This window comes from Astatotilapia calliptera, chromosome 1 (assembly GCF_900246225.1).
Source record: "Astatotilapia calliptera chromosome 1, fAstCal1.2, whole genome shotgun sequence".
Lineage (NCBI taxonomy): Eukaryota > Metazoa > Chordata > Actinopteri > Cichliformes > Cichlidae > Astatotilapia > Astatotilapia calliptera.
Genome location: NC_039302.1, coordinates 22,673,409 through 22,699,160, shown reverse-complemented (window position 1 = coordinate 22,699,160; position 25,752 = coordinate 22,673,409). Strand labels below are relative to the sequence as shown.

At 40.3% G+C, this 25,752-nt stretch overlaps 1 protein-coding gene across 3 annotated transcripts in view; it reads left to right on the top strand.

Annotated features, from left to right (window-relative positions):
• The window catches only part of hipk3b (homeodomain interacting protein kinase 3b), a 45,711-nt gene that overhangs the window by 7,997 nt on the left and 11,962 nt on the right, over positions 1–25,752 (top strand). For all 3 annotated transcript variants that reach the window (XM_026170059.1, XM_026170051.1, XM_026170070.1), the window contains exons 2-3: positions 2,991–4,293; positions 22,947–23,070. In XM_026170059.1, the coding sequence (XP_026025844.1) occupies positions 2,991–4,293; positions 22,947–23,070 (1,427 nt within the window). The remainder of the gene's footprint in view (positions 1–2,990; positions 4,294–22,946; positions 23,071–25,752) is intronic.

The following is a 25,752-nucleotide window of genomic DNA, read 5'->3' as shown; positions in this document are numbered from 1 at the left end:
CTGCTCCGTGTGGCAAATCGAGCGCACCTCTCTGCATTTCGAACACGGGTCACAACAATTAAGAGGACCCGAGGGAAGCTCGGAAAGCTAAGCAGAAGTTATTTGGAGAGGAGAGGTTAAAAAAAACAAAAAAAAACAAACTTCAGTGGTGTGGAAACATTATGGGTTCGCGGAGTCAGACGTGGATCAAGTAGACACAGTGTGTAAACTTTGCTACGGTGTCGTAGCTGCACCACAGAGCAACACTGCAAAGTTCACTAAACATAGGTGTTTACATTTTTCATTTATTTTTTTATATTGCAAACATTTGCACTGTTATCAGTATTTGCACACTAATTTATATTATTTTTTAAAGTCATTATTCAATACATTGTTATTGTTAACCCTTCAAGCCGGTCAGAGCGGTTTTGCTAACTATTTTTAAATCCCTGTAGAACCGGAACCGCGTAAGCTAGCGCAATAATTTTTTTTGCATATGAAACCAGAGGAGTTGTACTTGCATCTTATGCCATCGGCTTGTCCTCTGTCACGGTTTCCTTCCACATAAAGCTTTGCAAAAATTGCATAAAAAGCGCTTGCAGGAACAAAAACATAATATTCCAGAAACACGCTTTGCCGATCCGATCAGCTGTTCCTAACACTTCCCACATTGAAACAGACGTCAGCGCGAACTATCGCATGTCCGCCATTTCCTGCCCGAAACCGGAAGTGACGCCTTAAAGTATAGGCCTTAAAAGCCTATACTGGTGTTTTTATAAGTCATATTTGACTTTTCTGAATAGTTGCTGGGATGCTTAGAACTCGAATTACACTGCTGGAAATAGTTTATTTTGATGCACATGTGCATCAAAATAAACTGTTTTCTTTGCAAATTTGCATCATAGGATTGTTTTTTTGTTTTTCCCGCAGTATATAAAAATTGCTTTATCTCCAAAATAAAACTATGAAGACACTCAAAATAAATTTCCTGTTGTTATTTTTTGCAACTTTTTTGTATTTAAAGTTTTGAGGGATAAACCTCTTAAATTTTTCCAAGTAGAAATATATGTAAAAACAAAACAAACGATTTTCAATTTTTTTGTAGTTTATTGCACTTTTTTGCAATTAATGTAGTTACTATTGACTTAATGCATACATATTATTAAAATAAAATAAATATTAAAATATGGGCTATAACAGTTGTATTGATGTATAGCAACTTGAAATGCTCCCACAAATGACACTACAACAAAAAAAAAATAATATGAGCTCTGGTGGACTTGGTTCTATGGTAGGTCTTAAAGGGTTAAATAAATATCGTCAAATAATCGAGATCTCAATTTCAGTGAAAATAATCGTGATTATCATTTTTGCCATAATCGAGCAGCCCTACCTTAAACACTTAAAGCTGTAAGCTAATGATAGTTATATAAGAGCAGATGCATGCTGGTGCAATAAGCTGTACGTTTTACGTCCAATGGATGCATGATCTGATTAGTCGACTAATCGCAAAAATAATCGGTGACTAGTCGACTATCAAAATAATTGTTAACAACATTAAACAATGATTATATAATTACAGCTTCTTAACTTTAACCTACCCAAGTCTAATGAACACCATTACAAGTTCATTTTGGTTTGAAGTCTAAAAGTAGAGTCCTTATGTCACTTCTTTTACAGTGGATCTCAGGACACTTGCTTTTTGGACTCTTATTGTTGTTATCTTTTTCTTTCTTTTTTTTCTATTGAGCCCTATTTGGGATAAATGTGATAAAGTGCTTCTTACTAAAAAGACGGTAAATGGTCCCACCAAATAGAAACGCAAGTTGTGATTGTGCAGAGAGCTGCCAACAGAATAGGTTGACCTTATCGCGTTGCTCAGAATAGAGTCAGAGGGATGGCGCACAGTGCTAGTGTTATCACAACAACACAAGTAGGCTTTCCATCAGGGATATTTATTTAAGGAGATATTACAGAGGGACCAAACAGCCCATACCTGTCTAAGCTGTGTACACTTCTTGTTTTTTGATTGATCTTTTTCAGTTAGTTGGAGATAAGACATTAAGAGTAACAGTGCTCCTGTTTAGCATTTAGAGCATTTAATAATATTTGTCCAATTTTGTATTTAGATGAACATGCTTCTTTTAAATGTAGTGTCAATAGAAGTATTAAAGTCTTTGGAGTCCAGAAGCATGCATCTCAATCAATGTGGTCCAACATGAAAGTAGGTCATGGGGGTGCAGCATGTTAGAGGTAACTAGAATTCTGAAATTTGTTATACTTTTTACTCTTTGTTTCTTTTTCCACATAGTTTAGTTTCAGAATATTTTAACTATGCAGGTTTCTGTGAGTTCTAAGTGCTTTACCCTCACTCACAAACATACACAAATGATGGGGGGAAAAAAAGAATAAGCCACTCTTAGACAATTGGACATGTGGGATTGATGTTGCTATATAACTTTATTCTTATGTTTATCTGTCTCTCAAACTCGCTCCCTCTCCATTGGTTGCCTAGAGACCTGCAGTAGGATGCATGGAAATGGCAGGAAAAGGTCCGGCAAACCTTTGAGAAGTTAGTCATCTGCTATGTGGAGGTGTTGGTGGGATAGTGCAGAACGGTGAAGGTGTTCTGATGTCGTCCACTACAACAATCTTTCTCTGAACCGTATAACATATGTGGATGTGGTCATGGGTGGGTTGTTGTTAGTGGTGAACAACTCATTGCACTGTCATCAAGGAGGGGTGAGACAACAGCAAAATTAGACTGGTGCCATGGGTCAGTTTTTGTGCACTCAAAGTAAGTTAGTCTAGCCCTTGACCAAGCAAAGAGAAAAATGCTCTGGGAAATTTGGCATGTATTTTCTTTTTTTTTTTCTTTTTTTTTTTTGACAGATTCTAAAGTTGAGTTCAAGTGTGCTTAATTGCTCTTTTTTTGTGGTAACATGACAAAAATGGACAACATTATTTGCTGTGGATCTAATTAAATTCTTTCTATTCTTTGTTCTCCACAGGTATGGCCTCACAAGTCTTGGTCTACCCACCACACGTTTATCAAACCCAGACAAGTGCCTTTAGCAGTGTGAAGAAACTCAAAGTTGAGCCCAGCAGCTGTGTGTACCATGAGAGGGCACACCCACGGACTTTTCTGAACAGCAGAACCTTTGGCATTGTGCATCCAACGAAACAAGCCCACTCGTTTGTGAACCGAGACTTGGCAGTGGGCCTGAAAGTGCGTGGAAGACAAGAGTACCCGGTGCAGACGGTCGTGGTGCGTGGTGTACAGAGACAACAGTCCGGTAAAAGAGGTGGTGGAGCACCAGGCCCATTTGTGGCCCAGCAGCAAAGAGAAGCAGGGGTTGTCCAGTCACAGGACAAGGAGCAGCAACAGCAGCAGACAGACATAGCAAGTGGGAGCAGCAGTGGAGCAACAGGGGCAGGAGGAGGAGGAAGGGGAGAGGGTGGTGAGGGAGGTGAAGAGGAAGAGGGCGACAGAGAAGAGAACTGTGGAGGTTTGAACTCAGCTGACAGCTCTCAGCGATGTGGGCTGAAACGTAAAAGTGAGGAGCTGGATAACCGAAGGAGCACCATGCAGATTGTGGAGGAACTGTCAATGTTGCCTGCCATGTTGCAAACGACGACTGTGGGGAACGCAGCCATGACAGCCCCAGCGGCTGTGGGGGCTGGAGCGGGCCCCTCCAAACAGGGTGTAGGGCATGGGGCTGTAGGGGCAGCAGGAGGGACGGGAGGAGTGGATGGAGACTATCAGGTTGTGCAGCATGAAGTCCTCTGTTCCATGAAGAATACTTATGAAGTGCTGGATTTCTTGGGGCGTGGCACATTTGGTCAGGTAGTGAAGTGCTGGAAGAGGGGCACAGGTGAGGTAGTGGCTGTCAAGATCCTGAAAAATCACCCTTCATATGCAAGGCAGGGTCAAATTGAAGTTGGCATCCTTGCTCGTCTGAGTGGAGAGAATGCAGATGAGCACAACCTGGTGCGAGCCTTTGAATGCTTTCAGCACCGCAGTCACACCTGCCTGGTATTTGAGATGCTTGAACGGAACCTGTATGATTTCCTGAAGCAAAATAAGTTCAGCCCACTGCCCCTGAAAGTGATCAGACCTGTGCTACAACAGGTAGCTACAGCTCTGAAAAAGTTAAAAAGCATGGGTCTGATTCATGCAGATCTTAAACCAGAGAACATAATGCTGGTGGACCCAGTGAGGCAACCCTACAGGGTGAAGGTGATAGACTTTGGCTCAGCCAGTCACGTGTCCAAAGCAGTGTGTTCCACGTACCTCCAGTCTCGGTACTATAGGTGAGTACAGATATGAATGACAAGATTGTATTTGTTTTTTCATTTTTTTTAATGGGTTCGGTATTAGTTCAGTGCAGTCTTGTACTCTGTATCCATCCCAGCATAATTAGTTTAAAAATGTCTTTTCTCAAGAAAAACAAGGAAATCTCTCCCTACTGCACAACATCCTGTGTATTTAGAAGGCACATACCATAGACTGTGAAAAATTTAAAAATGTGACCCTGCAGTGTTTACTAACAGACTACAAGCTAACTGCTCATCTTCCTGGTGCCACTGAAAAATATGTAAGATGTGGAAAAAAAAGACTTTAAATCAAGTTTTAAAAAAAAAGTGTCTTTGTGAACAAAGATCCACCCTGCATTCTTGCAGGGTGGATCTTTGGATTTAAAAGTTAAGAGGATTAAATATATTATGTTACAGAAAACAAAGGCAAAAGCAAACATTTAAAGATTGATATTATGTGTGCATGTAGATTAAGTAAAGAAAGGTAATGACAGAAGTTGGTGAATGCCATGCCAGAGGCTAATGGGGTTTCTCTTACAGGGCTGTGTATAAGATGCAAAGTAGATGTAATGTCTTTTGTTTATGCAGGAAAAAGATCTGGGCTTCTGATAATCTTTGGCATGCAATAAAAAAACAAACAAACAGTGAGACAAATTACTTTTGGCATTATGTTATGAATGCTTTGGTTTGAATAGAAAAACAGGCCTGAAGTGATATCAACTGCTGTGTAAGTCAGGAGTGTCCTAGTTCACTGTTTGGTTTCTGTCTTTCTTGTATAGGAACCTTGAAATGATAAGAGGATATAAATTAGTCTTTTCATACTAATAGGTTCTCAGATGTCAATTATTTGCAATAGCTTGCGTATATATTTCATAAAGACAACTTTCCCATTGAGACTCAATGTTTCATTTACAAGAGACCCATTTCAGAGAAACATTAAAATTACATCAACAATAACAGTATTCTGTACATATGCTTTTAACAACAAGATATTTTTAACTAATATTGTAATTGGGGGATTTGTTTAGCCCAACCACACGAAATTTTATATTGTGTTTGAGATTGGGGGTAGAGGGGAAAAAACGTTCAGTCTAGTGACCCTGTTTAAAACATCTTTTTTGACTTAAAGGCTGTGGGCAAATGATCAAAATGTAAGGTCTTATGGGCAAGTCAAAGAAAGAGGAAATGGGTGAAGTAAATGTGATACATGAGTTTAAGACAAATCCTTATGTAATTGTTAAGCTCTGCTAACACAGCTCACATATCACAAACAAATGGAGACAGTCTGTGACTGTCACTTTCTCACTACTGGAAACAATGGCTGTATCCCAATTCAGGGTCTGCAGCCTTAAAGTACGCAGCCTTAACAGTCCACAAGGGCCGCGTACTCAAAGACCGCTAAGGCCGGAAGTGAGAGGCTTGTGAAATGGGACGGTCAAGCCTCCGTCGCGCTGCTCAGGTTGCCTAGCAACCATGACACTAACAGCTGGAAACGTTTCATACAGCTTTGTTTGAAAGAAATGAAGGAGAAAATCTTTTGTTCATTTGTTTGTTTGTTTCTACATGAGCTTTGATTTGATAAGTATCTGAGATAGGGCTGCCACGATTAGTCAACTAGTCACGATTATGTCGACTATTAAAATCGTCGACGACTAATTTAATAGTCGACGCGTCGTTTGAAGCTTTGTAAGATCACAAAGGACGCAGGAATGAGTAGTAGGATTTAAGAGTGTAATAACGGACTGAAACAGAAGATGGCAGCACTGCATGTACAAGGATGCCAGCTGCCGTTAAACCCCGAAGAAGAAGAAGCTGTGTCCCAGAATTCATAGCGCAGCCCAGCGCAGTTGTCAACAATGGCGGCAGCTAGTTAGTTTTAATGTTACTCTTATTATTCTTTCTGGGTCACAAAATAAACGTTTAACATATTTTCAGGCGAGAATGTAGCTGTGTAAACCTCAAATATCTGCTCAGTTTATCAAGACACCACGTATTTTCAAAAGCTCTCCGACGTTTTCGGAGACGTCTGTTACCCACTAGCTCGTTAGCTAGGCGGGGGCAAGGCTAACTAGAGCCGTGAGAACACCGGACTCCCGGCAAATCGTTTTCAAACCCACTGCCGTCTTTCGCTAGTCAGGTTAAACATATATATAAGTCACTTAGATAACTTAAAAATGTTATTGTTTGGCTTTCTTTAGTATTTTATTTGTTCCTGAGTAAATCGGTTTGGCTGAGATTAAAGTTATAGTTTTTACACAGCTAAAACTGTCAAGCAGACAGCTGATTATCAGAAGTGTGAGACGCTGGAGAATATACTCCGGTGTCCTGTTATATTTTAGAAAGCAAGGAGTTTATTAAACTTCACCGAAACAATCTGCAAATTTCATTAAAAATTAATAAACTACCATCTTGTCTTTATTTTTAGTTAGCACAAACACTTCAAGCTGTAAGCTAATGATAGTTATATAAGACCAGATGCTGCTGGTGCAATAAGCTGTACGTTTTACGTCCAATGGATGATGATCTGATTAGTCGACTAATCGCAAAAATAATCGGTGACTAGTCGACTATCAAAATAATCGTTTGTGGCAGCCCTAATCTGAGACTGAGACCATGGGACTGTGAAATCATGATTATTGGGCTTCACTTCTGTACTGGGCCCTATTTCAGGAAGCCGGTTTAGAAAACTAAAAATGAAAAACGATACTCAGGGTTGAGTAACCCCGAACTGTCCAACTCGGAATATTCGGTTTCAGAAAGGCTGATAACAATTAGTTCAGTCAACGCAGAGTTGCTTTAACCCCAAATTAAGAGCGCGCACGAGGATACATAAAGCCCTGATTAGTGGAGCACAGATTAAGCGAGTCACCATGGAGACGGAGGGAAAGAAGGCGCGGTCAATGTATCTTACAGCGCTTGAGGCCGAAATTCTGATGGCAGCATATGCCAATAACATGCAAATTCCGCGGAAAAAAAGTAACACAGCCTCAGCTGCAAAAGAACATATCCGACAGAGTCAATGCGTGAGTGTTAATTTAAACATTGATCTAGGGATTTCCACCCATTTAACACGTTATTTTATTATATTTTATTTTTTATTTTATACATTTTATTTTATGATGTGATGTGAGCGCAGGTGCAACCCAACAGCCCCCAAACGTTCCTGGCAGCAAGTAAAAATGAAATATAAAAATATAGTCCAAACAGGTAAGGTGTAATTGTATTATGAGCCATAGTGCTTGGTCTGTTTGTCCGATGTAAATCAATTGCAGTTAGAGGCTACATTAATTTCCCCTCTGTAAGCACTTATTGAAATTATCTGAGCACATTACAAGTACATATTTGCTTACTCTGTATGCTCAAATGTGACCCGTTATAGCCAACAGAAAAAAAAGCCGAAGCCCAGAAAACAGGTGGGGGTCCTCCACCACCACCACTCACAGAGGCTGAGCAGTTGGCTTCCACATTTGTGATAATGTTGGCAGCATCCCATATGATCTTCACAGTGCAGAGAACACAAATTAGCATCCATTACTATAATGAAATAATTTGTTAGTTTGAAATGCTACAGGGAACTATGTACCTGTACATTAATGCTGTGGAAAGACTTCCTGTTCACATAGTCTCCTTCATTTACTGAAGGGAGCAATGATTGGAATGTGAGTGCCATCTATACAGCCAATCACGCCTGGGAACCGTGAAAATAAATGTAAAATTTAAGTAGTAGTTCAAATATCACCACATCATGAATTAAGTTTCGTTCATCCTGATACCTGCAATTTTGTGGAATCGCTCTTTGATGAATCTTGTGGGTCTATGACCGGGGAACACCACAAACGAGTACAGGAGACGTTTCAGTGCAACTGTAACATTCCTGACTGCCCGACAGACGGTAGCCTTGGAAATGTGCTCAGCATCACCAATATTATACAGAAAGCTCCCGTTTGCAAAAAACCGAAGTGCAATACAAATAATATGTAATGAACTGAGAGCATGTCCGCGATGTGTCACATGAGCAATATTAGGCCTGAGGATGTTATTCAAATAAATTATAGATTGTGCTGAAAAACGGTAACGTTCACACAGGAAATCATCAGGAAATGATAAAATGACCAAACGCGCTCTAATCACTCTCTCCCGGCGGAGAGCTCTGCGGAGAATTTGGGCTTCAACATCTACTGGCTCTTCAAGTAAGGAGCACGCCATGTCTGACACTTCCTACAGTCAGGTTTCTGACAAAGAGGCGGAGAACGTCAGGGTTAGTTGAAGTAAACCTGCTAGGGGGCAGGTTAGCTTCACGGAGTGTGTCGTCATAGTAACTCACTCAGAATTAATCTAAACTCGCTTTGTGAAACTGAAAACCCAGAGTTTTCGTTAACTCAGGGTATACTTACTGAGTAAGTATACCCTAAACCGGCTTCCTGAAATAGGGCCCAGAACAGTCATTTATGATTAGCTAGTAAATAACAATTAGCTAATGTTGTTCATGAGACTAAAGTCATCTCACTTTGGTAATGTAAATATAATATGGCCAATATTAAAGTTATAATTTCAATCATTATTAGTTATTACAGCAGTGAATGAACTCTGTTTCAAATACTGAGCTTCAGTAAAGATTCAAGCTGCATTTATTTATATTTCCTGTCACCTTAAATCTTCACTCAAAGACAGGTTTCTTTGACACTGTATATATAACTGTGTTATATATATGAAAGACAAATATTGTTCTTTTAATATGTTGGCATTACTAAATTTGTCTCAGTGCTTACTTTAAATATCCATAAAATCATCACATTCTCTGTAAGACTAACGTCAACTATTGAACGGCGTATATTTTAAAGTAAAGGCTAACGAAGTTGGTACAAACATCGCTAATGTCACATAACTTTGCCGACATGTGGCCAACAGTAATGTTTTAATGTTCTTTGTTATTAAACATTCGCACATAAATAAGTAACATAATATTCAGTAGGGCTGCTCAATTAATCGAATTTTAATCACGATTACGATCTGGGCTTTCAACGATCATTAAAAATGACTGAGCCGATTATTAGCCCCTCCCTCATTTATCCGCGACACCTTAAAGGCCGGTCCGTGAAAATATTGTCGGGCATAAACCGGTCCGTGGCGCAAAAAAGGTTGGAGACCGCTGATTAAGAGGACCCGAGGGAAGCTCGGAAAGCTAAGCAGAAGTTATTTGGAGAGTGACTGCCGTTGGTTGAAAAGAGAGTTTAAAAAAAAAAAAAAACTTCAGTGGTGTTGCACACTATTTTATATTATTTTTTTAAAGTCATTGTTAACCCTTTAAAGCCGGTCAGAGCTGCATGCTCCGTTTTGCGTAACTATTGTTAAATCCCTGTAGAACCTGAACCGTGTAAGCTAGCGCAATAATTTGTTTTGCATATGAAACCGGAGGAGTTGTACTTACATCTTATGCCATCAGCTTGTCCTCGGTCACGGTTTCCTTCCACATATAGCTTTGCAAAAATTGCATAAAAAGCGCTTGCAGGAACAAAAACATAATATTCCAGAAACACGCTTTGCCGTTCCTATCAGCTGTTCGTAACACTTCCCACAGTGAAATGATGCACATGCTGTTTTCTTTGCAAATTTGCATCATAGGATTGTTTTTTGTTTTTCCTGCAGTATATAAAAATTGCTGTATCTCCAAAATAAAACTATGAAGACACTCAAAATAAATTTCCTGTGGTGGGAAACTATTTTTTGCAACTTTATTGTATTTAAAGTTTTGAGGGATAAACCTCTTAAATTTCTCCAAGTAGAAATATATGTAAACAAAACAAAAGCGATTTTCAATTTTTTTTGTAGTTTATTGCACTTTTTTGCAATTTATGTAATTACTATGGACTTAATGCATACATATTATTAAAATATGGGCTATAACAGTTGTATTGATGTATAGCAACTTGAAATGCTCCCACAAATGGCACTACAGCATGTAAAAAAAAAATAATATAAGCTCTGGTGGACTTGGTTCTATAGTAGGTCTTAAAGGGTTAAATAAATATCGTCAAATAATCGTGATCTCAATTTCAGTGAAAATAATCGTGATTATCATTTTTGCCATAATCGAGCAGCCCTAATATTCAGTACTTACTTTTAAAAGTTTACTCTTCGGCCACCCCTCTTCTGCCGTTTTTTTTTTTTTTCCTCCCCCCGGCAAAATTATCCACACCCACCGCCGCGTTATTCATTCTGGGATATGTTGGGCCACGAAGTCTATACCGCCACATCCTTAAAATTCAGTGACATGAAGGATGCATTTGAGGGCCGCATTTCGAGCAGCCTTTGAATTGGGACAGCCTTCGTCCCGTCGCTGTGACATCGTCAGTCTACTGCCAAGAGGCGCCATCATCAATGTAAATACAGAACACACTTAAGAATAGGAGTGATAGATATAACATAACATCATCTGTCAAACACGGTGGAAGCAGTGTTATGTAATGGGCATCAATAGCTGCCAATGGTACTGGGTAATTGGTGTTTCTTGCTAAGTTTCAGACAAATACTGCAAAACCGATTGGATGGCACTTTGTCACAGTGCAAATAGAGTATGACCCAAAAGCAATAACATTTCGAACCAACAAAGCATGATTTTTAGTTAAAAAAGACAAAACAGAAGTAAGACCCACAAACCAGCAGCAGCTGAAAGTGGCTGAAGGAAATGACCAGCAGAACATCTGAAGGGAGGAAGCATTTTAAAAGGGCCTTGGGTTGTAGACTTCAAGCATTCATAAGGATTTTCATGTAAATATTAAAAACAAGCTTCATATTTAAAATGTTAGCTTTAAAATGTTTAAAATGATCATACTTTAATAATTTGAATAAAAACTGAAAGTCTGCACTTCAGTCACATTTAGAATTGTTGTTTTTAAAAATTCACTGTAGTTGTACAGAAATGAGGTTTCAAAAAATGATGCGTTACTGTTTAAAAACTTGAGAACTACACTTTATCAGAGCAGTTGTCTATTCAAATGGAAAGACTGAGATATGAAGGGCTTCATACTCTTGGTGCTTCTAACTTGGTTTCTTTGCCTGGGACGGTTGAGGATTTATGAGCCACATTCAGAACTGGCTATTATAGTGAGCAGCTTTTGCATAGAATTTGAATAATTGTCCCTGCCTGCACATTCAGACAGTGGAACAGTGTGCATTGCAGGCAATTCTGTACTTTGAATAAAATTGATGCAAATAGTATTTGATAGCTGTATTCATTTGCTTTTACTGTAGATTGTTCTTTAGTGTCTAAAGTGAGAACTTGGCAATTACTTTGACCAATTCCCTGCTCATTGTTTTATGGGAACTGTGGAAAATACTTGCTAATTGCAATTATTCCTTGTATACTCCTTTCATTCCAGGAACTCATCAGGCTTTTGTGTGAATGTTGTTGCGATGCATATACACTTCATTTCAGGAACTTGTTAAAAATAAAAGTGTCAAGGTTCTAGAAACCAGTCTCACCACTTTAATGGTTGCTTGGAAATAATTGCTGCATGTACAGCAAGCCAAGAAAAATACCCATTACTATGATAATGTGTAGATATGCCTGCAACTACACAGCTGAAAGTGTGACTTAGTAACATGTTTGGCTCATATATTTGCTGGTTCTGCTGTTTATTTTTTGTGGACAGAGGTATGACGTAGCACAGGAAATGGTGACCGAAAAAAAAAAAAATAAACCGAGAAACCAAGCTATGCATAAAAACAGCCAAGCAGTGACGCAATTAAGAACTGGACTTTCCAATATTTCCATTATTTGTCATCTTAAGCACGGTGGCACGGTGGTTAGCACTGTTGCCGCACAGCAAGAAGGTCCTGAGTTCAATTCCACCATCAGGCCGGGTTCTTTCTGTGTGGAGTTTGCATGTTCTCCCCGTGTTTGCGTGGGTTCTCTCCGGGTACTCCGGCTTCCTCCCACCGTCCAAAGACATGCAACTTGTGGGGATAGGTTAATTGATTAATCCAAATTGTCACTAGGTGTGAATGTGCGAGTGAATGTGAGTGTGAATGGTTGTCTGTCCCTATGTGTTAGCCCTGCGACAGACTGGCGACCTGTCCAGGGTGTACCCCGCCTTTCGCCCTATGACAGCTGGGATAGGCTCCAGCGCCCCCCGCGACCCTGAAAAGGATAAGCGGAAGCGAATGGATGGATGGATGGATGTCATCTTAACTTCACTGTCTCTCAAAACTGTCTGAAAACAATTTCTGATGCATGAATTTCAATTCTTGCATTTTTTTTTCATCACAAATACTCATTTAGCAAACCTCTTGGCTGTGAGGGGGAAAAACCCCACTTAGCAGCTGTGAGCTGGCCAGTCAGCCAACAAAATTTGTGATTTGGAGCAAAATGTATGCTTTCATGAGTTATACAATTCTTATTAATTTCTAATTCTAGCCTTTCCTTCCAAAGTCATAACCGAGCTATAACTGTTTTTGTTTTTCCTCCACACTTTACTCTTTCCATCAATTTGATGGAGGCTGGCTTTTGTCCTATCATTTCTGTTCCTCAGCTCTTTTGGAGTCTTTGTATGCTGTTGGAAAGTAACGTCAGGCCTTTCTGTTTTTGTTGTTTTCCTATTTTCCATGTACCTTCTTTTAGAATGCACAACTGTTGAGCTTTGATCAATATTTGATGTCCCATCTTTATCTATCTTTAACATCTATTCTAAGATTTGTCAAACTGTAGCAGACAGGTTTTTTTTTTTTGTTTTTTTTTGTTTTTTTTTTTGGACTATATTAACATTTTATTAATTTTTTTTTACCTATGTTTGATTTCATTCTCCTGTTACAGCAAAATTGTTGGAATGACAACAGACTAATGAAGTGAAATATCTATTGTAACTCTGTCGTCCCTCTGTAGTTTACCCCTGTGGGACAAGAGTATGCGAAGCACACTGTGGGGAAACTGCGTTGCTGAGGGTGAAATTGGAGGGTTGCTAAAAATAGCTCATGGGATGCTGGCCAGTGTGCTTTGACTTCTATAGATGGTGATGCACATAGGCAGCCAGAATGAAATAAGGACAGCTTGAAATACTAGAGAACTCTGACTTACTTGTTCAAGGTCAACTAGCTCGACAATGTCAGCTGTTTTGATTCCCATATGTCGATGCACGTTTCTGTGTTCGCTGTGCTGAATGTTTAGTTCACCTTTCTGAGACAGGAGATGGTGGACACCTCAAATCTATCACCCACTCTTACCAATAAGTTTGACAGCTACACTGACTGCTGCCACAATTTACAAGCATTTGGCCGTTGGCCACTTGTAATTTGCCACTCCAGTTTGCATAGTCAGCAAAGCTGGAGTGCTCACAGCTCCAGGGTAGAATTGACATCTAAAAATTACAGTCCCTCCAATCATCTGCTATTTTAATATTTGGAAATTGGAAATATTAAGTTGCATTTATTTACCGTGAACATATCATAGTAAGTATCCTGAGTCTTTACTGGGAGGAGTTCATTACATTTTCTGTTAGTTCATTAAAAAGCCTCCCCAGGAACAAATACCATTCTCTTGCAGGAAATGTTCTTGAAAAAATGTTGTTGTTTTTTAAATGGGATAAATCACAGACATGAGTGATTGAGACAGGTTTACATTAACATGGTCATTAATTCTGTGAAACAATAAGCTGTGCATTATTCTCCTATCCATGTGTAGAATAGTTGGCCTAAGACTGATGGATTAACTGTCCTTGAAAAGTAGGTCTGTGAGCATTTATTCCATTGGACACTCTTAGAAACTTATTTGTGGGCATGGAAACTTGTGCACACACAAGCATCTTCCATTTTATGAACAAAGTCCTTCTCTAGACTGTTGGGTAAAGGGTTTTTTCTAAGTATTGATGTGGTCAAAGTAGCTTGCACTGGCTTGCAGTCTGTCATTTGGCAAGCACTTAAAAGTTATGCACTGTCGAGACTAGTTCTCATAGTACTTTTTGTGATTCTAAATGCTCTCACAAACAGCAGTAGGTTTGTTCCATTATTATGTTTGTGTCACAGAGTGGTGTGGATGGCTCCTTTTGTAAACTCCCAACGGCACATTTGCACTCCCACCAGAGTGGTATTAGCTGTTGTTGGTGTCACGATGTGAGGTTTGGACTCAGGAGAATATTCCCCAGCCCTACAAACAGTATGATGGTATGAAGAGCTAAAGCTGGTGTTTGTTTTTGGGTTTTTTTTTTTTATTGGAGCAGGTAATGGAGCATTTTACCACAGGCAATATCAGTAATCCCACAAAGAATGTAGAATCTAATGTTTCAAAAGGTTAAATATATGTGAACATAACTCAGTATAGACACTTTGTTTTTTTTGTTTTGATACAAATATTTGAATAATGAACTTTGTAGTATTATTATCAATGCTGTAAAGCTACGGTTCACTAAAACATTGTTCTTTTAGTTGTTAGTACTGCATCAAATTAAATGGTTTTGCTTTTGTCTGTTTGAGTTGGTAGCTTAGAGCGCAAACATAAGGGGGAAAACAAAACTGCACAAAGTTTAGCTTTAAAGCTTTGAATCCAATATCTGCTTTCTACCCTGTTCTGTAGTTACTTCGTTTTAGAGAGTGGTATTTTAGGGGTAAGAAAATGTAAGCTGGTAAGTACCTGCAATTTTTCCACAGTCTTCCCAGTGGATCTTAAATATCCAGAGGTATTTCGTTTTCCTGTCACCCTAAGCCCAGAAACAATTTCTTTAGGCCATCTTAAGTACCTTCTTAAAACCATCAAAACGGTAAAAAACACATTACACCTGAACTGGGGGGAAAAAAAGCTTTCCTAAAGCTCAGCGCTATGTCAACACGTTGAATGGTTTACATCTGTAAAACATGTCTGAAAGCTTTGTATCCTTAATCTAAAGCCTTTGCAGATCAAAGTGCAAGTGGTTCCCCCGCCCTTTGTTACACTGACTCTGTGTTTCACTGAATAATGCAGGAAGCTCTGTGTGTATGTGTGTGTGTGTGTGTGGTATTGCAGTTCCTGGTAAAAGCATGCAGTGTGGCTCCATTCTTCCTTCATCGAGGAACCATGTTGTCAGTTCTTCTTTTTAGCTGACCTTATAACAACTGCAGTGTGGTTCAAATAAATGTCTCTGTCACAACAGTTTTACTCAAAGGCTTGTGTGAGCATGCAGCGACAGTGATCCTTCCCTCTTCTAATGTGTAACCACCCTTATTTGCTCTTTTCTGTATGAGCTAGTTGGATATCTCTTTACACTTTAATCCACCCTGCTTTGTCCTCAAAGTAAAGACCCAAGGACTATTTCTGTATTGTGAGATAGTGGCCATGAATAAGAAATAAAGATAGAATTGTTGGTTATAAATAATAAAATATGTTGTCAGTATTTTTTTTTTGTTTTTAGGTAGAAAATTGGATACAAATGAAAATGTTTGGGTCAACATCTTAATGCACACATAAACAAATCTGTAAATGAGCTTGAAAATGTAGTTGCAGCTTCTTACCATTGCCTCTGCCTATTTGAGTTTAATTTTATTACTGTAGATGAATGTCATAACTGCAGTGTAGGAAGGTTACACCTTGCATAGTGGCAGGCCTTCTCTGAGGACGGCATTGTTTAGTAGGATGATTTCTGTCAAAGACCAGGTAGCAGTCAGTGCAGTGTTATTAACGTATTAACGCCTTGTTCTGAAGTGACCTCAACAAACCAAATGCTACACATATTTTATGTGTCTATAAAACCATAGAATTGTTCAATCCACACCAATTAACAAATTACTTACAACACAGCACAAACACATGGATTACTTATGTTTTTCCAAGTAAAATATCTGGTTTTGTCCATAGAAGGTATTAAAAAAAAAAAAAAAAAAAAGATAATTTTGGGCTTTGGAAGGTGAAGCCAATGCAGAGGTCTGTAATCTGTAAAAACCTTTCTGATCAGTATATTGGCTCGGTCACCTATTTTGAATCATAATAAATGAAAGATTCTCTGAAAATATTGTCCAGTTCAGAAAGGAGGACTCTCTAAGGCATAGGTGTCAAACTCTGGCCCGCGGGCCGGATTTGGCCCGCAGCCTACTTACATTTGGCCCACGAAGCCATACCAAATTATTATCAGAGCTGGCCTACTGGTATTATACAGCTAATATATATATTGTTTAGTATTAAGCTTTGCTTGTTCCATATTCAGTTTTTCAGCAAAATGTGTTTGAGTCCATAAGAAAAGATTCATTCTTATATCTGGAGGAATAAATATATTTCAGTAAATATTAACGTTAGCCTGCGACTTTGTTCCAGTTTTGAATTTTGGCCCACTGTGTATTTGAGTTTGACACCCCTGGTCTAAGGTATGCTCATTGGCTAATAACCGGTGATTGACAAGTTTTTCTTTTGGGGTTTGGCAATCAAATCCACCCCTGTTCTCACATCTGGTTTCAAAATTCCAACCTGACCACAGTGTCTTTACGAACCAATGGGTTATATTGTTGCCACCTACCTCTTTTATTCTGTTACTAGGACGCTGGGAAGGATGTAGAATGTGAGATATTGGGTATAATTGCTGTGTATAGTTACTGTTAATTCTTTGTGGGTGTGGGGGGGGGGCTCACAATAGTTTTGCCATGGTCTTGCCATTGGGAGTATATGGCAATGTATTGTGTCGTTTTTCTAATGCAATACATTGTTGATACACAGTTGGCAAATATCTGTTTCTGTTAAAATGTTCAGGCACTCAATTCTTGTGTCTATTTGACTTTGCACCAGTTTAAGGACTTTATTTGATAAGCAGTTATTACTGTAACTGCTGTAATGTTCGAGTTTTTAAAGCACCTTATAAATAAGATCAGTGTAGAAGATGCACTCTGTTTGAGTGACCAGACTGACAAACTGGAATCCACACTTCAACTTTTCCTCATTGGGCCAGGTGTCCTCTTTAAAGCTTATTGAGAATACAAAACTGTCAAGGCAATATGCGAGCTTTCTTGTCAACTAACCTGCTAAAAGAGCACTTTTTCTGTAACAGAAAGGTTGAAATGCCAAAGCTAAAACTGTTATATAAATATCTATTTTTTCTCTTCGTTTCTTCTGAAGGTACGTTTCAGAGATAACAGATGAGGCCTTCTGGAAGCTTTGAAGCTGTGAGGAAAGTAATATAATAGTCAACTCGTATCTCACAAATTAGACTTGTTTTTAAACTCATGCACTAGCATTAGTCAACAAACCTAATGGACACTCTTTTGTCTTCTAATGGAGAAAAACATTGTAGGTTTACAGCACACTAAAACATTAGAAGCAGATCGACTGCATTTAATAGCCTGTAAAAGTAAAATAATGCAGCATTGATCTGTTGCTGTATTCTGTGCCTGTAAAACATAAACTGGTTTTGGATGAATTGGTACCCGTTGCGGAGTAGCTATGAGGCATCAGGTCACTGCTTCTGATCATTTGTACTTACCGGATGCTTTATCATTTGACTTTGAGTTTTTTGTCTATTCCTCCATTCATTTATTCCCCGTGCACACTTATTCCTGCTCAGTTTTATGAAGTGGGTCTGTAACATGATGTAGACAGTTTTGTTGTACCTGTCTTTTTTTTTTTTCTGGAATTCTTGCACGTGGCAGTGAAGAGTCACGAGGCTTCACTATCTCAACTTGTGCGTCATATCCTCAGAATGAAAAACAGATTCAGTTTCATAGAAAGGCGGTGAGCTTGAGTTAGGTTGATTAGGATGGAGCCCGGCAACCATGGCAACATCCACTTATCCCCCAAAACTAAATGAAGGAGTCTTGCAGTTTTCCGTTTTTCTGTCTTTCTTTGTACTCTTTATTTCCGTTTGGCATTTTACGTGTCGTATTACTATTGTGCATTCAGAAGAGCAGAAGGAAAATGCACTCATTTTCTATGTGTATCAACAAGAACATTAATCTTTATATTTTGAAATGAATAAATGAGTCACCCGCTTTAATTCACATGATTACTTATCAGACCTCTAATGCATTCTTTAAGTCCATGATTTTGTTGATGGCTCAGGGCTCTGAAAACAATTAATGTGGTCAGCAACCATTCTACGCCCTCATGTTGACATTTTGTATATTTCTGACAAAAATGCTGCACTAATGCTTATAAAGCCATAATACTGGATTGTTTTGAATACGTGGGGGCATTGTGTGGGGCTTAGTACGCTGGCTTTGACTTTTAGAAATAGGGAAGGATTGTGCATAAAGGAAGGTTATTGACATCAGAATAATTGTGTGAATCTTAATTTTTCTGAGCAGGTAGGGTGTCACAGATGAAGATGGAGCTGTTGTTCGATTTGATTTGGCATTTCGTTGTGAAAAGAACTTTGGTTTTTTGTTACACAGTGGTGCCTAACTGGAAGACATACTTAGTGATGTCTTGCATTTGTTTTAATGAGACTTATCAACCCTATGCTACATTGTTTCCCCACACAGACATTTCTTGCTGGCTGCTGAAGTATGTTAATAATCAGTGATCCATTTTAGCATTATTTTATTTATTTCCTTCCGAGAGAATATTAGCATCTTATTTTGAAAGCTCAGTTATTGCTAAGCAGCTAGTCCCCCGGCCTTCTCATGCCTCCTTCCTGCTGGGCGTGTGTGATGCTTTTTCTCAATGTTATTCAGCTGCCTCTTCAGTGAGTCTTTTTTTTTTTTTTCTGCAGAAAGACTAGCTGATATTGCCCCGCCTTAGACTGCAGCTTTTTATAGTACTACTTTTCTGCTCTGAAGAGCTGCTCTAAGCTGGAGGACCACTTCAGCCAAAACCTGTGTCAGGTGAAGAAGCGGTTCATTTTTCTCTATGCCTTCGTCTCTGAGAAAGCACAGGGGACAGTTGACAGTTGTAGGCTAAAATACAGTCTGTCTGTGGGACAAGAGACTCACTGAAAAGGCAGCTGAACGTGTGGGTAATTTGTCACAGTGGTTGGACATTTATCGTATAACATGATACTTCCATGCATATCTGAATGAGAGGATGTGTTGATATGTGGCTTCTCACTCTTTTTTTTTTTTTTTTTTTTAAATATAAATAGGACAGGCCTGTAAGGCGGAAATGGTTCGCATACCTTCTACCTAGGTTTTCTGGTACTATGTTGGCTACTCAAGCAGCTGTTGCATTTGTTTTTAATAGGTGACGGTTGGTTTCCTGTTTCTCTCCATGTGTCCCACACCCTTTAGTCTGATATGACTTCACAGAGTTGCTGACTGCTTGTATCCTGGATCCCTTTAATATGTACATTGAAAGTACAGGATCATCTTGGTTCATATGTCCAGTTTGCAAAATGGCAGACCCAAGATATTTCTTGAGCAGATTTCTTTGAAATTAAGCTGTGTGTGTGCGCCTCTGCGCGCGTGTGTGTACGACAGTTCAATGCAATGGATTATTTTACTGTTATGTATATGCTTAATGGAAATTAAATAACTCTCTACTTCTCGGGTTTCTCACCAATGTAATCTTGGGGCCAAGTTATTCTGAGCAATGCCATTATCTGTAGTTATTTGCATCCACCCATCCATCCATCCATCCATCCATCTTCTTCCGCTTATCTGGGACCAGGTCGCGGGGGCAGCAGCCTAAGCAGAGAAGCCCAGACCTCCCTCTCCCCCTCCCCAGCCACTTTCTCTAGCTTATCCGGGGAACACAAAGGTATTCCCAGGCTAGCCGAGAGATATAATCTCTCCAGCACATCCTTGGACTCTGCTTCCTCTTCAGAAGACGTGTCAGTGAGATTAAGGAGGTCCTTGAAGGATTCCTTCCGCCGCCCGACAATTTTCTCAGTCGAAGTCAGCAGCGCTCCACCAGCACTATACACAGTGCAGGTAGAGCACCACTTTCCCCTGAGACGCCTGACAGCCAGAATCTCTTGAATGCAGTCCAAAAGTCTTTTTCCATTGGCCTCTCCAAACTCCTCCCACACCCGAGTTTTTGCTTCAGCCACTGCCCGAGCCGCATTCCGCTTGGCCTGTCGGTACCTGTCAGCAGCCTCCGAAGTCCCACAGGCTAACCAAGCCCGATAGGACTCCTTCTTCAGCCTGGTGGCTCCTGTTAACTCTGGTGTCCACCATTTAGTTCGGAGTTTACCACCACGACAGGCACCAACCACCTTGCAGCCGCAGCTCAATGCAGCAGCTTCGGCAATGGAGATGCTGAACATGGTCCATTCGGACTCAATGTCCTCAGTCTCCCTCGGAATGCTGTTGAAGCTCTGCCGGAGGTGTGCGTTGAAGATCTCACGGACTGGGGCCTCTGCTAGGCGTTCCCAGCACACCCTCACTGTGCATTTAGGTGCATTGGGTCTGTCCAGCGTCCTCCCCCGCCACCTGATCCAACTCACCACCAGGTGGTGATCAGTTGACAGCTCAGCCCCTCTCTTTACCCGAGTGTCCAGAACATATGATCGCAAGTCTGGTGATAAGATTACAAAATTGATCATCGACCTGCGGGCTAGAGGGTCCTGGTGCCACGTGCACTGGACACTCTTATGTTCGAACAAGGTGTTTGTGGCCAAACACCTTGTTCGTTATTTTGTTATTGCACAGAAGTCCAATAACAAAACACCGCTTGGGTTCAGATCAGGGAGGCCGTTCCTCCCAATCACGCCCCTCCAGGTCTTGCTGTCGTTACCCACGTGAGCATTGAAGTCTCTCAGTAGGACAACAGAGTCTCCAGGTGGAGCACCTTCCAGCATCCCACCCAGGGACTCTTAAGAAGGCTGGGTACTCTGAACTGCTACTCGGCGCATAAGTGCAGATGATAGTCAGGACCCGTTCCCCGACCCTAAGGCGCAGGGAACAAACCCTCTAATCCACCGGGAAGAACCCCAACGTACAGACAGCAAGCCGAGGGGATATTAGAATAGTCACCCCAGCCCGCTGCTTCTCACCAGGGGCAACTCCAGACTGAGACAGAGTCCAGCCCCTCTCCAGGAGACTGGTTCCAGATTCCAAGCCATGCGTAGAGGTGAGCCCGACTACATTTAGCGGTACCTCTCAAACTCGCACACTAACTCAGGCTCCTTCCCCACCAGAGAGATGACATTCCATGTCCCAATTGCCAATCTTGGTAGCCGGGGATCAGTCCGCCGGGGCCTCCGCTCCTGGCTGCCGCCCGGCACACAAGGCACCCGACCCCTATGGCACCTCCTGCGGGTGGTGGCCCTGCAGGAGGATGGGTCCATGTCCCGTTTTCGGGCTGTGCCCAGCCGGGCCCCATGGACTAAGGCCCGGCCACCAGACGCTCGCCCTAGGGCACCCTCCCCGGGCCTGGCTCCAGGTCGGGGCCCGGTAACCCTATCCCGGGCAGGGTGAACTGTTCCCTCGATGTTTTCCTCATAAGGGTCTTCTGAATCGCTCTTTGTCTGGTCCCTCACCCAGGACCAATTTACCATGGGAGACCCTACCAGGGGCCAAAAGCCCCCGGACAACATAGCCCCTGGGATCCCTGGAACACACAAACCCCTCCACCAGGATAAGGTAGCGATTCAAGGAGAGATAGAAAATAGAAAATGCATCCATAAGCATCTGGTACGATATCGAAATCTGTATACTGATACAATTTCCAAAAAGTTGAAGAAATTATGTTGAGTTTTCTGTTAGCCCTTTGGATTAAAAAATTGTGTATATATATTTTTTAAACTAAGTTCTTGCGCATACTATTCATAATTTTAGACGTGGCATAAAAAGAGCATTATTTCTTTCTGCAATGAACTGAATGGCACTCTTAAGACATTATTCCAAAAAGCAGCTTTGTGAAGCCTCTGTTTAATATGGTACTGTTGGTGTGCGAGATACTGCTAGTATCTTATTGATTTTAATGAGCTTGGAGGTCACTCCTGCACATTAAGGTTTGTGAGCTCTGAATACATGATCCTGTCAGTGCTCTGTCATGTTGCTAAGGTTTGTGGTGTGTTCTGAATACTAAGTTAATGACTGTCAGCATATTTTACACATATTCATCCTGACAGACTTGTGTCACCATGAGCCTTTCCCTTGAAGTGGCATTGCAGTGCTTTTATGGAGACGTAACACTGAGCAAGCATGTGGGGTTAAATAAACTAGTGACTACGGCTCTTATTTTCTCTCAGACTTGAGCGTCAAAGCCTGTCAAAGCTCTGATCCCAGCCTGGCTGACCTGCTAACCCACTGGCATGGCCTGCTGACGCACTCCAGCTCCAGAACACACACAGTACTGGCTTACAATTCTCTTGGCACTGTTACACACGTAAAGCACAATCCTATTTGACTGGCTATCATCAGGAATTCAGTGCCACTGTTTGCTCAATACTTCACCTCTGGTTTATACAACTAACATTTTCAGCAAACATTGTTTTTTCTAATGAAGGGAAGATTTTAAGGTGTTATTGATGCATGGATTATGTCTGCACATTTTTAATTTGTTAATAGCTAAGCTCATAACTCTTGCTTTTAAATGGCTGTAACAGCAAAGGCCCTGCAAAATGCAAATTTGGTATTTTTCTGAAGATTTGTAGTTTACAATTTTAAAAAAAATAAATAAGTGAAGTGGTTGGATTTATTTGTATATGCTCTTTTTATATTAAAAAAGGCACAATAGAACATTTATTTTTAGTACAGTCATGTATGAATTTTAAAAGCATTTTGAAGGTACTTAAGTATTTTTTTGTTTTTTCTCTGCTCCACAGGGCTCCAGAGATTATTTTGGGATTGCCGTTTTGTGAAGCCATAGACATGTGGTCCCTAGGCTGCGTGATAGCGGAGCTTTTTCTGGGCTGGCCTCTTTACCCCGGGGCCCTGGAGTACGACCAGGTAAACAGCCAACCTTCTCACCGTGTACTCTTGCCTCATTTCTTTTTCTGGGGATTTTCTGCCTCTTCATCTCTGCTGTGTACCTGCCCACTATCCCTTCTTTTCAGTTTTTTAAGTAACTTATTAAGCATGTCCAACTTCTACTTTTACTTTCTGTGACTCAGTTTCTCCTCTTCATCAAAACACAGAAGCTTTTAAAATAAAACTTAGGAGGTTTATGGAAACAAAAGCTCTTGTGCATAGTTATGCTCTGAAATAAATATTGCGATGGATTGTTTGAGCAAAGAAAGCGACCAGGAGTGTAAAATTACAGTTTAAAAAAGAAGAAGAAGAAGAGAAAAAAAGAGGTGCTTGATGTTCTGGTTACTTTGTGATGTACTGACCCTGAGGACTGTATTTGTGGCACTGAGCATTAGGGTATATTTTTGTGATTGATGGTATGTCTATTAAAAGCTGTTGGATGCCTGCCCCTCCCAGTGGAGCCCTGACGGTGTCTTCCCAGGGCTAGACTGATCTGGGCTTATGCTGAGCGGCTTTCCCTCCCTGCCTCGGAGCCCCATCTACTCAAAGCCTGCCAGCAGAGCCTCAGTCGGATCCCTTCTGTCCAATGCAGCACTTTACATTACTCCCCTCAGCCGCGTGCTGCACACTGTAATCATACCAAGGTATTTTTATGCCCTGGTATCATTTTTCACTCTCTGTAGGGCTGAGACAGGAGAGAGAACTCAACTCCTCTGAAAGAGATTTGACTCGAACACAGCAGGACAGGCCTAAATATGATTAATTTGTTTTTGTACAAGCCAGGCAGAATGTCACAAGTGCTTTAGAGGTATCTGGAGAGAACCACCTCAAGTTAGGATTAAATTTTATGTATTTGAATCTAAACACAATGCGAACACTGGCGATTGTGGCAGTGGTTTCATGTAGAGAAGAGTTCATTCTTTTTTTCTTTTTTTTTTTTTTTTTTTTTTTTTTTATTCTCACAAAATGGTTGAAATACTTTTTACTGATACTTTTTTTTAAAAAGAACTTTGTGACTGAACTGTCCTGTGATACCAAACCCACATGTCTGAAAGACTGCCCACTGGTATAAAGGGTTCCCTGTGTGCTTATTGAATTTCCCCAAGAATGGGAAAACAACCAGTACAATTAACCTTCTTTGAATTTAATCATCAGTCAGACTATTTTTTCCCCAAAGAGAACCACAGCTCTGTCAGTAAAAGAAAAAACACATACAAAACTACTTTCTTTCCATTTCAGCCTTACAGTCCTTTAGCAGAGCCTACCTACCATCACTTATATTGAAACATGCTGAAATACAAAATCGTAAACATTCCAAATTTATACATATTAAAGAAGATGTCTTTCAGTCTAAATGTTCTGCTAGGGTACATTGGCAATCGTGTTAGTTTCTTTATATGAAAGCATTTGAGAAGTTTAAGTTATGAGTAATCATTAACTGGCAATTCCATTGCAAACCTTAGCAAAGCAGTGGTTTGTTGGTTTGAGGTATTTTCCAAGAGTCATAGGTTGATTTGCCAGGAAGTGGCTGACCCTCTGCCACCCTTTCTTCTCCCTTTTTCTTCTCGTCTTTCTACATGGGGTCTTATTCCATCCTACACAGCATATTGTATTTATAACTCTAGCTCCTCCTGCTTCCTTGCTTTCCTTTTACTTACTCAACCCCACTTTTACCTCATCTCCTAGTCACGTTATATTCTACTTCTACACGTGGCCTCTTTTCTGTTTTTAATGCACTTACGTAGTGTTGCCTTATTAGTGGCTACGATTAGCTAAGATGCTGTGGTCTCCACTATACCACCCGTTATCTCTTTGGCCTTTTTTATATCCTTTCCGTAGTTCTTTTTGTTTCTTCCTTGCTAAGCCGTGCAAGTGAGAACAGTGGCAGTCAGCATGTGGAATTGCAGATGGCAAAGTAAAAGGAGTCCTTGCTATCATTTCACCAATATTTTCCTTTGGTACTCAACCTTGTATAAGACTAAGAGGTTGTGTGCATGGTCACCAATAAAGAATGTTGGGTTATTAGGGGTTAAAGTGTCAAAAGTGAAGGAGCGAGTGTAGGCTATGAGATAGATAGAGATAGATATATAGATAGAGATAGATAGATAGATAGATTTTTTTTAATTTTTTTTTATTTTATAAATTGTACTTTGAAAAGCATTATTTACAGTCTGCTCTGTTATCAGGACTGTCATAAAATAAAAGCTGCTGTGCTTCCTGTTTGCCCTGCAGCAGGCCCAGGCTCGCTTGATAGTTGTTTTGCAAAGCTGTAGCTTTGCGCCAGTGATCTCACTGGTTTAAGCTCTTACCAAAGGCACGCCTTCAAGGAAAAATAAGGGTTTTCCCATCACAAAAATTTTCCCACCCACGCACATTGTTTTTTTGGCTGTTGCTGTTGACATGACTAAAGCTTAGCTGCAGTATTTCATGAAAAGAGGGGAATTAAGGCTAGGGGTACTTTTGGGATAAAGTTTATTAGAATTGGCAGTTCCAGTAATCTTTGATTATTTTATCAATACCTCTTGATGTACTTTAATCAGCCTTTATTGGGGATATGGGATTTGATATGAAAGGAAGAACATTTCCAAAAGCAAAAGTGAAATGGACTGTGATGCAGTGTGCTGTGTAATAGTTGAATGTAAGGGGATCTCCACCATCCCA